Here is a 14,703-nt window from a genome sequence, read left to right as displayed (position 1 = left end):
GAGCGGTTGTGGAGGAGGCCAAATCCCACCCCGGGATGTAGCGCCGTGGAAGAAGAAGAAGAACAACTAGCTTATCAAAAATGTTATATGTATCTCTAAATATGATCATGTTCGATCTCAAAAAACACACGCCATTGGTCAAGACCAAGAGGCTTTTTTTTAGACCAGCGCAGCTATTATTAACAGTTATCACTTTAGCATGTTTCCGTTATTTTAATTGGTCCAAATTAACACATAAGGCTTTCCATATGTACGGTGGTTATCGACAGTCAATACTCTGGCTCCAAATACACATTGAAAAACAATATGTGTATTTGCCAGACCCAGGGTTCGAACCTGGGATCCACGACATTATAAACCAACGTGTCAGCCACTCGGCCATTGCGGGCGTTAATATTAATATGTATAAAAAATTTATAAACATTCTCAAGTAAAAACAGTTTACTTTGACGAGAAAAAATCTTTTATTGGCTGGTGACCAAACTTGTGGAAACAGGCGAAAATTTTAACATAAGATTGATGTTTGTCCCTACAAGTAACGGCATAATAGCTCCAAAAAACCAAGTAACATTTTGCACAAAACTCAAGATACTAAAAATATATTTTTAGTAACTCGTAACCGTCTTAGGCACTGATGCACAGAACATCACGAATCACTCATCAGCCCGTTATTCAGATAATAAGTGATTAGTAAAATTATATGGCTCTATCTATATAATTATAATAATATATATTATGTGTGAAAATATGTTTGTATGTTTGTTTGATTTCCTTTTCCTACTTACCCCAACTGACATCTCCATATATAAATACAAAGTTTGTTTGTTTGTTAAAAGTACATTTGCTGCCCAATTTGGATTAATAAAATGAATTTTTACTGCAGATAAAGTTTGTTCTTTTATAGCGCCTGTACACATGCATGGATTTACTGTCGGCAATAGTCCTTATTTTAAAATATCTGACAATAACTGTTTACACGTAAAAGTGCTGACTGTCTCTCCAATCTCATTCTTCAAGAGTAAGCGAGGCGCGATGTTGTCATTTTATAGTACTATTTTGACAGGACGTATTGAAAATCGGTTAACCTTAAAATGAGTAGTTCATTGTTTAACCGGCAGGTTCGCCATTATCGTTCTACTGTGCAGGCGCAGATCTTACTTGCACATAAAAAATCAGAACAATTCAGAAGCTTCGAAACTTGTTTGATTCAAGCACGTAATCTTGCCAACTGCAGGATAATATATGTTTCCCCATACATTTTCTTACTGTGCACAGTAAATCCATGTATGTGTAAACGGGGTATTATAGCGCCTGTACACATGCATGGAATCACTGTCGGCAATAGTGCTTATTTTAAAGTAGGTATCATGACAATAACTGTTTACACGTAAAAGTGTTGACTCTCTCAAATCTCATTCTTCAAGAGTAAGCGAGGCGCGATGTTGTTATTTTATAGTACTATCTGACAGGTCGTATTGAATATGGGTTAAGCTTAAAATGAGTAGTTCGTTTTTTTACCGACATGTTCGCCAATATCGCTCTACTGCGCAGGCGCAGATGGAAAATAATCTTACTTGCGCGTTGAATTCAGAACCGTCCAAACATGTTTGATTCATGCACGCAATCTTGCCAACTGCAGGATAATAGATGTTTCCCCATACATTTTCTTATTGTGCACAGTAAATCTATGCACGTGTAAACGGGGTATTAGATTGAAACAGTGTTCTGGTAATCACTATGGTTAAAATATTCCTTTGACATTGTGACACTGACACTGACACTAAATCAAAAAGTATCAGGGCATTATGATAAGGGAAAAGGTATCCTATTCAATTGGAATGCAGTTATCTGACATCACTATAATAGAATGTGCCTTTATTTTTGTTCCAGTACTCTTGATATTTCTGATATTCTCATTAAATCAAAAAGTAGAACATTACAATATTTAAGAAGGTGTTATATTTGAATTTTGTATTATAGTAGAGTAAATAAAATAAATTATATCAAATAATTAAAAATGTAATAGGTACTAAAGCATAAATTTAGTTTATTATATTCTATTATTACAAAAATTATATTCTACAGCCATATTCTCTTTTTTTTTTTTTTTTAATGCCAGTCATCAGCTGAAAATTATTAGTGTTCTTAATTTAAATCAGTTCATCTTGTTCACCTCATGAAGACAGCAAATAAGAACAAACATCTGAGAAATTGTGATTAGATTTGATTAGATAAATTTTGAAAGAGAAGCTTTCTGATTGAAATAGTGAATCGACTTATGAATATTATAATTACACCAACTAAAAAATAACATTTAGCAGCACGAAGAAAAAAATCACCAATATCCCATTGTAATTGATATTCAACAAGACATTCATTTTAAGGTAACTACCTAAAATAACTTATTATTTTAATAATATTAATTCAAATAATAATTATGTACGAGGTTTGGGGTATATTCCTATATTTTAAAATGCCAGACGATTCTCTTCTAAATTTTACATTAATAAAAAAATTACAATTAAGATATTATTGTACATAAAAAAATCCAGGACATGATAGGAATAGTCACTATTATCTATTCCATCAATAAAGTGACTTCGAGCGGAGCCAGGTAATTCAAGTAGTTAATTTATAAATGAGGCGTCTGGTTCCAAAAACAGTTATTTACATTTTATTTTAAAATCATGTTATGAACAAAATCTAATATTTGGCATCAGAAGAATCAATAGATGAACGCAACGCAGTGCATGCGCATAGCTTGTGCATTGCTTGCCTCAAACCGGTATCAAAATGGCCATTTTTTATGATGAAAGTGCTCGTAGATCTATCTCACCCATGGACATCTTTTCAACATCATGTCAGTGTTGCCAACAATTTGTATAATAGTATAAATTATACTGACTAATTTTACACGAAATATGTAAAAAATATTATAATTTTGAAGGATTCAAAATGAAAAATGCTGTGTACTTACTTACTTACTATGGTATTTCAAAATATTATAATTTTTACATCTTTGTATTATTAAAATCAGTATTATAAAAATGACAACATCGATTCCTGTGAAAAATTTAAAACTATTTGACGTAGAAGTAAGTGTAGACGTGGTGCATAACACGCTTTCCACCTACTTAAAGCATACGCAAATCTACTCTGTTAAAACCAAAATGTAAAAGTTGAAATGAAGTGGAAGATGAAGTGATCAAATGTAGACATAGATAGTTTGTAGAGGTTTAAACTGTTTTTTTTTATTATTATGGTCTATTGTTTATAAATTTAAATAGGTACCAAAATACCTACCTAGGTACATTATTGGAGAAGTATGACAAATTACGATGAAAATTATTCAGGAGTTCGCAATAATCGTTTGTTAAATTGAAGATATAATTAGTGCGTACCTTTTCCACTCGGTTGAATATTTGCCAGAGCCACAATTGTGTGACCAGCTGCCACACACTGCATCATATTATAGCAGCTGTCTTTGCCGCCGCTCACCAACCCGACAACCCTCATTTTCGGACAGGATTGAGGAAAAACGCCACTGAATCCTATATCACACTGGAAAAATGACAAATTAACAGCGCGGACATATCGCAGGACTCTTATCGCCCGGCATGGATATTATATTCAAGACAAATATCTCGTTCTAATTATAGCTCAGGATGTAATTTAAAAACAAATATTAAAGAGGTATCTAACGAAATAGTACTTACAGCGAACGAAACTATATAGAATCTGTGTATTATAAATTAGCGAATACATTGAAAACAAACTCGCGCACACAGCGAGGACCATAACGTAATTCTGTTTCTATTAATTTATTTTGACAGACGGAGAACTTTTTTATTATCGTCTTCACTCTTCAGGGTCAAAAATATTGAGATTATTATCAGAGCTATCCATCTGTTGTCAAAAAATATAACTAGTCGTTCTGATATGACGAAATTTTAACAATGAATATTTAAAATTTAAAACAGGTTGATAGTGGTAGTTTGCAATTTTAAATGATTATTTATATGAATTTTAAAATAATCCAAGATTTTTTTATCTAACTTTATTTGCGGATTTACTACAAATTATTGAATACTATTATTTATTAATCGTCAAGTAACTACTTCAGGCATCTGTAGTAGTCTTCTGGTTTGGTAGGTAAAGTAGAAAGTTTTCTAAAAATAATGTTACAATATTAAAAAGCTTTAACCCCTACCAGGCTTATTTGTAGTATGAAAAAAAATGCATTGAAATCAAGACGTATTAATAGTAGGTATTTATTTTTAAATATGTTGTCATTATATAATATAATAATAGGTATGTGTTTGAGGTGCAATGTATTGATCATTATAGGGTTCAATATTGGATATATCCCTATCTCAAACCTTAAATTATTCGGTTTGCCATTTCTATTACAATAATATATCAATAAGTGTAAACAACGTAAAAGTGTTCACTTCATGGAAATAAATATTATTTTTATTGATTATTATACAGGTAAATATCTTGCCCAATTATTAGAGGTAGGCGATTGATTTTTATAAAAAATAACAGATAGTCTTGATAATGGTGTTACAACCGAAATAGCTATCGATAAACCCTTTTTAAAAACCTGTAGAATTTAATATTAATTATATTTTCATTTCTTGTAAAACGGAATTCTACCAAGTAAATGCTAACTCAATTAATAATAATGAAGATAATACTATTATATTGGGATATACCAGTGGCGCACCCAGGATTTAATATTAGGGGGGCCCAAGGAGGAGAATGTAAATTAGTCCCATAGGCTCTTTTTCTTCTTCACAGCCTAATTTATCGTTGTCTATTGCACTCGGTGTACCTACACCATGGTCCCCACATCCTGAAACGGGCCCTCAGGCTAGGAAATTTGGCGGGCCCCCTACCTATCGCTAAGATTAAAGGCAGTGTGAAGCACTACATTAACGTTTTTCAAATTGTGTTTTAGTTCAAATTAAGGGTACTTATACAGTGAATTATTGGCGATTTTCAATACATCCACTTTAATAATGGAGCTGTCGAGTATCGATACATAATAATTAAAAAATATATTGAACAATTATATAAGTAATTGAAAATGTTCATGGCCATGAAGTTTAATAGCGACGCAGGCGACTTTTTTTTTACTATTAAAGCTAAATTATGATGTGTGTTTATCTCACTTATCTCGTCAACCCGACACGCCGGGCCCCCCACAGCCCGGGCCCCCAGGCTAGAGCCCTGTCAGCCCTCCCCAGCCATGACTTACACCACTGCGGAATTCGGGTGGACACCGAGAATTTTTTGACAGTTCCATTAGGGATTGGGTTTCTAAAAAAACCTGACATAAGTGTTTCTAAATTTTTGTGTTAGAAATTAAAATCTAAGAAATTGTTCTAAAAAGGGTGCTGGAGAATTACAAATCATTTTTTGCCGTGTTTTTATTTGTCTAATCTATTGGCTTTCAATTTCAATATTTTTGGGGGGGGTCAAGGCCACTTGCCCCCCCCCCCTGGGTGCGCCACTGGGATATACTATCTGCTTTTTAAATTAGGTACTAAAAGAAGTATGATTTTATTTTCATAGTTTTTACTTCGACATAAGTGCTAAGTGCACGATCACATTCATTGCTATTATTAATTAATGTATCGTTTAAATTAGTCAATTAAGGGATTTTGTGTATATTATATTTGTGTGTGGCAGCATTATCAATATAGGAGGTTGGTAGTTAAAATGTGGTAGGTTTTGTCGGCGGAGATTGTCGTTTTCAAAGTGTTAAAAATAATTTTTATTTAATAAAATTTTTGTCATATTAGCGTTAAAATGACTTATTTGGTAAATTAAATTCTACTATGCTGATGGGACAAAATCGATCACTAGTTGAAATCTGAGCATCCGTGCAGCCAAGTTTGACTGTACAGGCGTCCGTCGTTAGTCACTCAAAGGCGTACGCTTAATTATTGATGTGCCCTCGGAGTCTGGAGCACTGATGTTCGCGACGCTAAAATATAATAAATATCTGGCAGTGTTTATGTTAACGGTCAATACCTAGACCCCCCGTAGTTTCTGTGATATTATATAATTAAACATAATAATGGTTTTGGCCGAAAGAAATAATGACGGTGTTCGTAACGGACGGAGATCTAGGGGGCCAAGCCCCAATGGTCATGGAAGTCCCGAATCCAGCACAGATGACGAGAATGGTATGTACTACTGTAGATTAGATGTTCAATTAGCAGTTCTCTCTTTACACATATATTTTTTTAAAATGTCTGGCCTTACAATGGTGGGGGTGTGAGCACCCTTTGCCGGAGGTGCTCCCCTCCATTTTGTAGGTTACCTGTTTAAATTACAATGTAACGGCATATGTTTTACCTCATCTCCCGTTTTAATTATATATAACGCAACGCTATGCTCTTAAAAAGACTTAATCTGTGCTCATCTTTCTGACAGATCGGCGCTTAAAATTTTTGCGTCTCAATTAGAATTAATTATTTTTTAAAATTTTGGGTCAGTTCTAATTTCAAATGGAATCTTGGTCAGAGGTGTTGAAGAAGCTTCGCTTTTAGTAAAAATTCATTAATGAAAACATTTTGAATAACATAAGTAAGTACCTACCCCCTGTTTTATTATTTTTTAAATCAGAAAAAGGCATACAATTATAGAATGTATGTAGGTGGGTATATAGATAGGTACCTAAATGAAAAGTAGTACACAAATTACAAAATGAGTAATTCACTTTAAACTTCTACCAGTATAAGTTGTCTACTGAGTGAGGGCGCTACTTATTAACATTTGATTTAGGTAGGTATGTATTTGTTCATTATATTTTGTATAATAGCCCATTTATACATCCATAGATTTATATCACCTGTACACATGCATGGATTTACTGGCACCAATAGTGTGTAATTCAACTATCGCGATAATAACTGTTAACACGTTAAAATGCTCACTGTCTTGCCAATCTCATTCTTCAAGCGTAAGCGAAATGTGTTGTCATTTTATAGTGCTATTTGATTGGTCGTGAGAATTGGTAAATGTCAAAAATGCTCTGCGTAGTTAATTTTTTCCCGGCAGGTTCGGCATTTTTCGGCACAGGCTCTCACAAGCTCCAACTGTCACATGAAAATTCAAAAGCTGCCGAACTTTTTTGATCCATGCATGCAACTTGGAACTTGCACTATAATAATAATAATATGTGTTCAACACGTCATCCATTTTCTTGTAATGGCCACGATAATACGAGTAAATCCATTCACGTGTAAACGGGGTATTAAGTACTGCTGGCAGCACATATATCACGACCATAACGATGAAATGCAAATATAAACATGTAGGTATTATCATGCAAGCCGCTAAACTTATTTGATCTATGCATGCAGTCTTGCAACATGCATTTTTTGTTATGGCCGTGATAATATGTACTGCCAGCAGTAAATCCATGCATGTGTAAATGGGCTGTTATTTAAAAACACCACAAAACATCAAATAATTGTATTGGTTATCATTGTAATAATAATTTCAACTGTCAAATATACATAATTTGAAAACACCTCAGATATATACCTACTAGGAAAGATCTTTGAAAAAGTACGCGTGGCGGGACTGCAGATGCGGTTTGAAGCAATATAAAGCGAAACGATACGGAGCGGCAATGTTGTCCAATGTGGCTTGTCACCAGGTCGTCATCCATATTATTCATCATGGTCGGACGCAAGGGTTTTTTATTAGAAAACTTATAAGTACTTTAAATACAAAATTTTACAGAAATATCTATCTCAAAGAAGTGGAACTAATATTATATATTTAGAAAGATACGTTCATGGAGAATTTCATCATTTATATGAACATATACAATGAGTATCTGCCGCGTGCCGCGTTCAGTTTGCGCAAAAATATCAAACCAAATGATTCGCTTTGCGTCGCTCGCCGGGCGTAATCTGCACGTAGGCCACTCATGTGGCACTCCATGTGTTTGATATTTCCGTGCCGCGCCGCGTCGCATCGACTTCGCCAAAGGAAGACGCCGCGTAACCGTTTCCATTGGATGCGCTTACTAAAAAACCTTCTAGTTAATTTCGTCGTAATTAGATAAGACGCCTGTTGCTTAATTGGTTAAGCACATTGGTGCGAATCCAGCCGATACGGGTTTTAATTCCCGTTGGGCATCGTAATTTTGTCAAACATTTTTTAGTAGGTATATATATATATATCTGAAGTGTTTTCAAATTATGTATGTTCAATATAAACAACATCATTTTCAAATATTGTGAATTATTGTTCGTTGAATAAAACAAATAGTTGGTCATGAAATAGGTAATCTGAAAAACAGTTCCACGTGAAAGGCATCATTAGCTGTTATTCTCCATAGTTCTAATACCACTACCCTTTAACAACGTGATACCTTATTCACCCAGAGACCAAAATGTGGTTTGTTACTACCTATTGGAGATTGCAATTTTTTGGGATCAGTAAGTATTCTCGATCCCGGGATTGGTGAAAACTTTTATCGGTATCTATCTAAACTGGTTCTTAATATAAAATTCCATTCAAAATTTTTCATAACATTGCCTTTGTAATAACTAGGGTTAATAGCTAGAAGAAGGACGATTGTTCTGGCATTGTGGCCACAATGAAATCACTTTATAACGGTGTTAGTGTCATTTGAATGTAACGATACTAACACTTAAATAAGTTGTCTACACTGCCAGAAAGATCTGACGCCATTTTCATGTTCTGGGAACTTGATTTTTCACAAAATAACAACACACGTGTCTCATAATGAAAAAAATTAATAAATGTCTATTTTTATACAATAGTCTGTTTCAGAGTTATGACTTCGTTAATGAAATTTTATGTGTTTCAACATGGCTTGCCTGTTTGTCATTTGCTAGACTGCGACACATTTAAGACAGGGTGTCAGTTGGGAAAACTAAAATTTTCGCCAACAGGCAATACTCACTAAACAATACTAGCGCCACCTCCTTATCGTGTCGCAGTCTATAATATTATATAACCTTAGCTGGTATATGTAGTTGCTTTTGTCCGTACTGTATATAACTATGTATTAGTGTGTACTTAATATTTATGATTTTATGTTATAATGCCGCTTTTTTACCGAGTTTTCTGTGTAACACAGACGTTCTATGCTTGTCTCATCTACGTGGACAATGGAATCTCTCAATGGAGCCATACCGTTTTATTGTCCATCTGAAGACGCGTTCATGACGACTATGTTATCCATAAAACTCAGGTAATGCGGGTGGTATCATTGTCCTAATCATTAAAGTTTTAGAGTATGTGGGTCTATTCTATACTTATCGAACACTAAATTGATAAATAGTATCAAACTTAGGGTAGGTTTGTATCAAAATATTAGCACTTATTGTAACAATTACACGAAGCCGGTTTTTATTGTTGCAATAAGTGCGATATTTTAACAGCAGCAAGATAGGTGCTGTTAAAATATAGCACTTATTGCAACAATAAAAACCGGCTTCGTGTAATTGTTACAATAAGTGCTAATATTTTGATACAAACCTACCCTAAGTTTGATAATATTTTTCACTTTATCACTTTAGCGGTCGATAAGCATAGAATAGACCCACTGATGCATTGAATGTCACGAATCGCTAAAACACTATTTAACTGTGGATCGGCTGTTTAATAGATAGCAAAAAAATGTACTGGATGTACAAACACATGGTACATAGAAAAAGATGCGCATAGGACTACTTAGTTACAGGTGACGTCTGTCATTCGCGATTTGCCAATTATCACGCAAAAACAACCAAAAACCCTTACTTCTTCAGCCATGTAGCTGGAGCATATGGACAACACAGCGCCTTCAAGAATCCCTTTCGCTTGCCAGTCTTCTTGCGTCGTCTCAGTTCATGACTGCATCCCGTAGCATCGCCGTATATACTCCATAGATAGCATTTAGCGGCCTTTCAGGATGCCGGAATCTGGTTAGCTTGAAGAACAGGCAAGCCAGGATAGCGAGGTTAGGTTAGGTAAGGTCTTACAAGCATTTGAAATATTTATAATATCGTACAAATACAAAAAATGATTAACAGTGTTAAATACATCTCAGTATGATAGAAATTATTGCCATGTCATTAAAAAAATTATATATGAATCCAATATACCTTACTAAGTATAATGACAGTATCCACAATAAGTCAATTGATTCAGTCAACCACAGATAAAGATTAATTTGCAGGCGGTTGCCAGTCTGTCTCGCTAGGTCTTGCAGCTTGGCGTCTAATGACATTGTGTTGGATTTTAATATAATTGTAAAGTATGCATAAATGCGCCATAGTTTTTCCTTCAGGATGAATACTCACCTCAGACAGTTTGACATTTCGCTGATTTATCAGTTTTACGATTTGCAAGTCATCACAGCCAATATAAATTTGGGGTCATATGCATAGTCTATTCTGGAGTCTGGCTTTCAGAATATCGTCTTGACACCACCTCAGGCTGCTAGGCCTAGCAGAACAGCTGGCAATCGCCGATTACTACCACTGACATTCTAATACAATATATGTGTAGGTATATAAATGTTTCTTTAAATCATTAATAATAATTATACATCTCAATCAATCGAATATAAAGCAATATATCTATGTGATTATCATAAATAGGATCCAATATAATGTGAATATTAATCTCCTTAGATAATAGAAGAAGGTTAGCTCTGTATAAAATAAATTTAAACATTTCATTTATTTAAATGCTTGCAAGCGTGGAATAATATTTAAAAAATCTAATTTTGAATTAAAATTTAACCTTAAACAATATAGTTTCCCGGTGCGGGACATTTATATCGAAACAAATGTTAATAAATAAAGAAGCAATACATACCTATATCTGAGAGGAATAGATCAATTATTATAAGAATAGGATTTTATAAGATTCAAAGGTGTGGAATCAGCTTAAAGAGGCCTTCAACCAGCAGTGGATTGATACAGGTTGATGACGATAATGACAATATAAATGGGTAGGAATATAAAATTACAAATTTTGAAAATATAGCAATTTACCTGACCAAGAACAGTAGAATTAGGTTGATGATGATAATGACGATATGAATGGGTAAATATAATATCAGGAATTTAGTTAAATATAACAATTTATTCATATGACCGACAGAAATACAAACAACTTTGAGAGGCCTTCATCCAGCAGTGGATTGATTCAGGCTCATGATAACAGCATTATAAATAGATAAATATGTAATATCACCGATTTTGATAATGATAGCAATTCATATGACAAAGGAGTGGATTGGTCCAGGTCGATCGTTACAAATAGGTATAATATCACAAATTCGTATAACCGATAGTAGCAGAATCAGATTGCGGAGCCCTTCATACCAGTGGATTGATATAAATATGTAGATATTACAATTTATTATAATATGACCCGTTATAATAATATTATTATGATGTCTTTCACTAATGTCAAATGGCTTAAAATAAAGATTTAAATTTGTTTCATTCTTTTGCACTGGCAATTTTGTCTTCAGTAAATTCCAAATTTAGCATAAATTAGTACTATTGTAATCTATGGAAAATGGTAGCCTCAAATTTCTTTGGGTAATTATTCAATAAAAAATAGTGTGAATAGCCCTAAAGAAGTATTTAAAAAAATCAAATTTGGAATAATGTCTAGTTTGTCTATGTATATTTATGTCGATTTAAATCAGTGACAATATGTACATAGTGAATTGTAAGAAAATTCCAGTTTTCTCACCGCAAAAAAATGATGTTCGCTAATGCGTACATAGTGACATTTGAATTAAAATAATCAGTTTCATTTGTCAATAAAGGATTAGAAGGTCTCAAGCGACGAAGACATCATTTGGTTGGGCGTTAAAAGTAATATGACGAATCGAATACGATGTGTAAGAAAATGTGGATTTTAAACGGCACATTTCTGTAAAATCATCGGATATTTCTTAAATTTGTTCAATTCAATCGGTAGCACACATATCGAAGTGAAGATGTAAAAATAATAATAAAGTGTCATTTAAATGAGAAATTAGTGCGTTTTCCAAAATCTCTTAGGATAATAATAGTGTTAAGTAGATAATTATCGAGAAATGGAAATTTAAAAATTAACCACAATAGTGATAACGAATTGCAATGTATTTTTGTTTATGCATGGTATATTTATGTATTTTGAGATTCTATGCATCTAAGGTGTAAAAAGGACACTGACTGGAAAGCAGCGATTAGAAGCTCAGACCTTGATTCGTGGGTCATGTGATTGGTTTCTGTCGCTGTATCAAATTCACATGTTTCATCTATCAATATAAGTGTTTAGACCCAGCCCCCGAGTTTGATAAGATGTCTGTCAACCGATCCTCTTAAAAATCAAAATTTTATTTGCACCATTTTCGATCGTAAACTGTGGTTAAAGTTTAGCATATTATTAAAAATCTAATATCAATTTGACACAAATGGGAGAAGTATAATGAATATTTTCATAGATGATCTTGTAAGTTACTATAAAGTGTATAAAATTTTCCATATTAATCTTTCACAATAAATGGGATGCATCCAATAATCACATTGTCTTCGTTTACATATACGTATACCTACTACGATGCTTATTGCGGCAGCTTCGGTAACGTCTAAAGACTGATTTGACTTAGTGTGCGCCATGTGTCAAAACTGTTTCACATGTTTTTTTTACGACAAAGACCTGTCGAAAGATTGGCTTGATAATAGTCTGCGTTAGGCCTTAATTTCGTCATAATTAGATAGGACGCCCGCTATAATATTGGTGCATATTGAGTGAATACGGGTAATATCTTAATTTTTTTTTGGTTATGAAGCAGATTTTCAGAAGATCTATGCCTCACAATATTACTATGGCAGTATCTGACGGACCGCAGATTTTTAACGACACAATTGAATGTAGAGCGAAGCTCTTACAACAATCGCTGTAATACCGATAAATTGTGGCTTACTATTTCATAATTATTCAAACAGATGTCACCGTGTGTTTAATTTTTTAGATTATGGAAATCAATCGATAGTAGCTAGTAATTTGAGTTTAAAGTCGGACGATATAACTTGCGAAATTTGTATGTGCGGCCTGTCGATCACGGCCTCAAAGAGCGAGAAAACTCGCTGAAGGCATATAACCCGTTAAACAAGTTATCGATGATATTTAACTTTTCATTTGATTTACTCAAACTTGGTTACCTGTGCACTTGTATTCGTTTAATCCTTAGAAGTAAACATAGACAGCACTAACACACCAAATTTGTATATATTATTATGTTTTATTTAGATGTTCTTAATTTGTTAATGCATAACATGGTCTTAGTACATGTTGTAGTTAATTTGTAATGCTTGTTGTACTGTGCGAAAACATCTTCTTGACTACGCTTCTAGGCATAGTCAAGAAGATTATTATTCTTTTAAAATGGGCGGAGCATGTTAGTTCACAGTTTTAACACGTAGCCAAGAAGATGTTTTCGCACTATAGCTAATAAATCCCCAGTAAATAAGTACCTATGTTGTGTGTGTTCTTGATCATTCATTTGCTTTTTTCTTTCTCTGTTTCCTATCGCAACCATCACCACCACCAACCGCCATCAACCATCACCGGTGTTGTAACCTTCACAAATGCAGTAGTCCCCTTTCCAGCTGAGAAGATCCGGGTGGGGCGGGACTATCAGGCTATCTGCCCCGAGCTGGAAGCGGCGGAGACACGGAAGCCAGACATGCTGGCCGAGCGAGCCCTGCTCGTCTGGTCGCCTACCCTCGACATTTCAGACACCAAATGTTAGTCCTCCGTTTACTTATTTTGTTCAAAATTTATTTAGCTCAAACACCGTGCAGTCGCTCGACAGAGGTTAGTGTAATGTCATCGATTCGAATTCGACCATCTTGGTAAATATCACAAGTCGTATTTTCCACTCCATATGTTTGTTGTAGAGAGGTAAAGAGGTCGAATAATGCACTTTTGTTATCGGCAGGAGTGCTGTACAAAGGTTAAATACGAAGAATTTGTGTTAATATATAAGCAATTTATATCTGAATGAAATTATTTAAAACAATCGACCGGGACTAGTATTATGAGTGTAAAGTACAGCATGTATACACGTTCATTTTCTATGGCTGGCCTTGCGCGCACTGAATTGTACGACGCGAACGTGCTTGTGGCATGCATCCGGTTACTGATCACCCAATATCCGCAGCTCAAATCTGGCTTTCAGCCCGTTGTCATGTGGCCGGCCCATGTATGTTTGTTACTGGCGAAGGGTGGAGGTTGGCTGTTTAGATACAACATAAATAATGCACACTAAACTTTGTTAATCATACGTATTTGCTTTCATAAGACAACAATAATTTGCAGATAGTGTTGGTTCGTTTTTAAAAATAAATTAAACCCTGCGTAAACCAAGCCATGATAGATAATAGTCAAAAAATAATATTGTCCATAGATATTTTATAGATAGAAGAATATTTTTATCGTTTATGATTTTGTTAGGCAGGACATAATGAATTAAAAAACACAATCTGTGATAATATGTATTCTTAATTCATCGAAAACAATTAAGAGTGACTGAAGAAGTGTGTATTACTTTTGTCGGATAGCCCATAACATGCCTAAACTATTTTGGTTTGGTGTAGGCTGGGTTTAATTGATTTTTAAAAATTAACCAACACTACTGCAAATGGGAAT

At 34.2% G+C, this 14,703-nt stretch overlaps 2 protein-coding genes across 6 annotated transcripts in view; one reads left to right on the top strand and one right to left on the bottom strand.

The window, feature by feature from the left end:
* Window positions 1-3,865, bottom strand: part of LOC147070605 (uncharacterized) — a 35,560-nt gene extending 31,695 nt beyond the window's left edge. The window contains exons 1-2 of the mRNA XM_085949098.1: window positions 3,717-3,865; window positions 3,402-3,561 (exon numbers count right to left, since the gene is read on the bottom strand). Of these exons, the coding sequence (XP_085805224.1) occupies window positions 3,402-3,516 (115 nt within the window). The 5' untranslated portion in view covers window positions 3,517-3,561; window positions 3,717-3,865. The remainder of the gene's footprint in view (window positions 1-3,401; window positions 3,562-3,716) is intronic.
* A 1,821-nt stretch (window positions 3,866-5,686) lies between these two features.
* The window catches only part of LOC147070604 (REST corepressor-like), a 36,052-nt gene continuing 27,035 nt past the window's right edge, over window positions 5,687-14,703 (top strand). For 2 of the 5 annotated variants that reach the window (XM_085948834.1, XM_085948830.1), the window contains exons 1-2: window positions 5,705-6,197; window positions 13,647-13,799. In XM_085948834.1, coding sequence (XP_085804960.1) covers window positions 6,089-6,197; window positions 13,647-13,799 — 262 coding nt within the window. In that variant the 5' untranslated portion in view covers window positions 5,705-6,088. Of the gene's footprint in view, window positions 6,198-13,646; window positions 13,800-14,703 lie in introns of all 5 variants that reach the window. The other 3 variants (XM_085948833.1, XM_085948832.1, XM_085948831.1) reach the window with 3 other exon arrangements.

The sequence above is a fragment of the Rhyacophila brunnea genome, unplaced genomic scaffold (genome assembly GCF_057557595.1).
Source record: "Rhyacophila brunnea isolate RB1 unplaced genomic scaffold, BYU_Rbru_1.0 scaffold_21, whole genome shotgun sequence".
NCBI lineage: Eukaryota > Metazoa > Arthropoda > Insecta > Trichoptera > Rhyacophilidae > Rhyacophila > Rhyacophila brunnea.
This window is presented reverse-complemented; position numbering and strand designations above follow the sequence as displayed.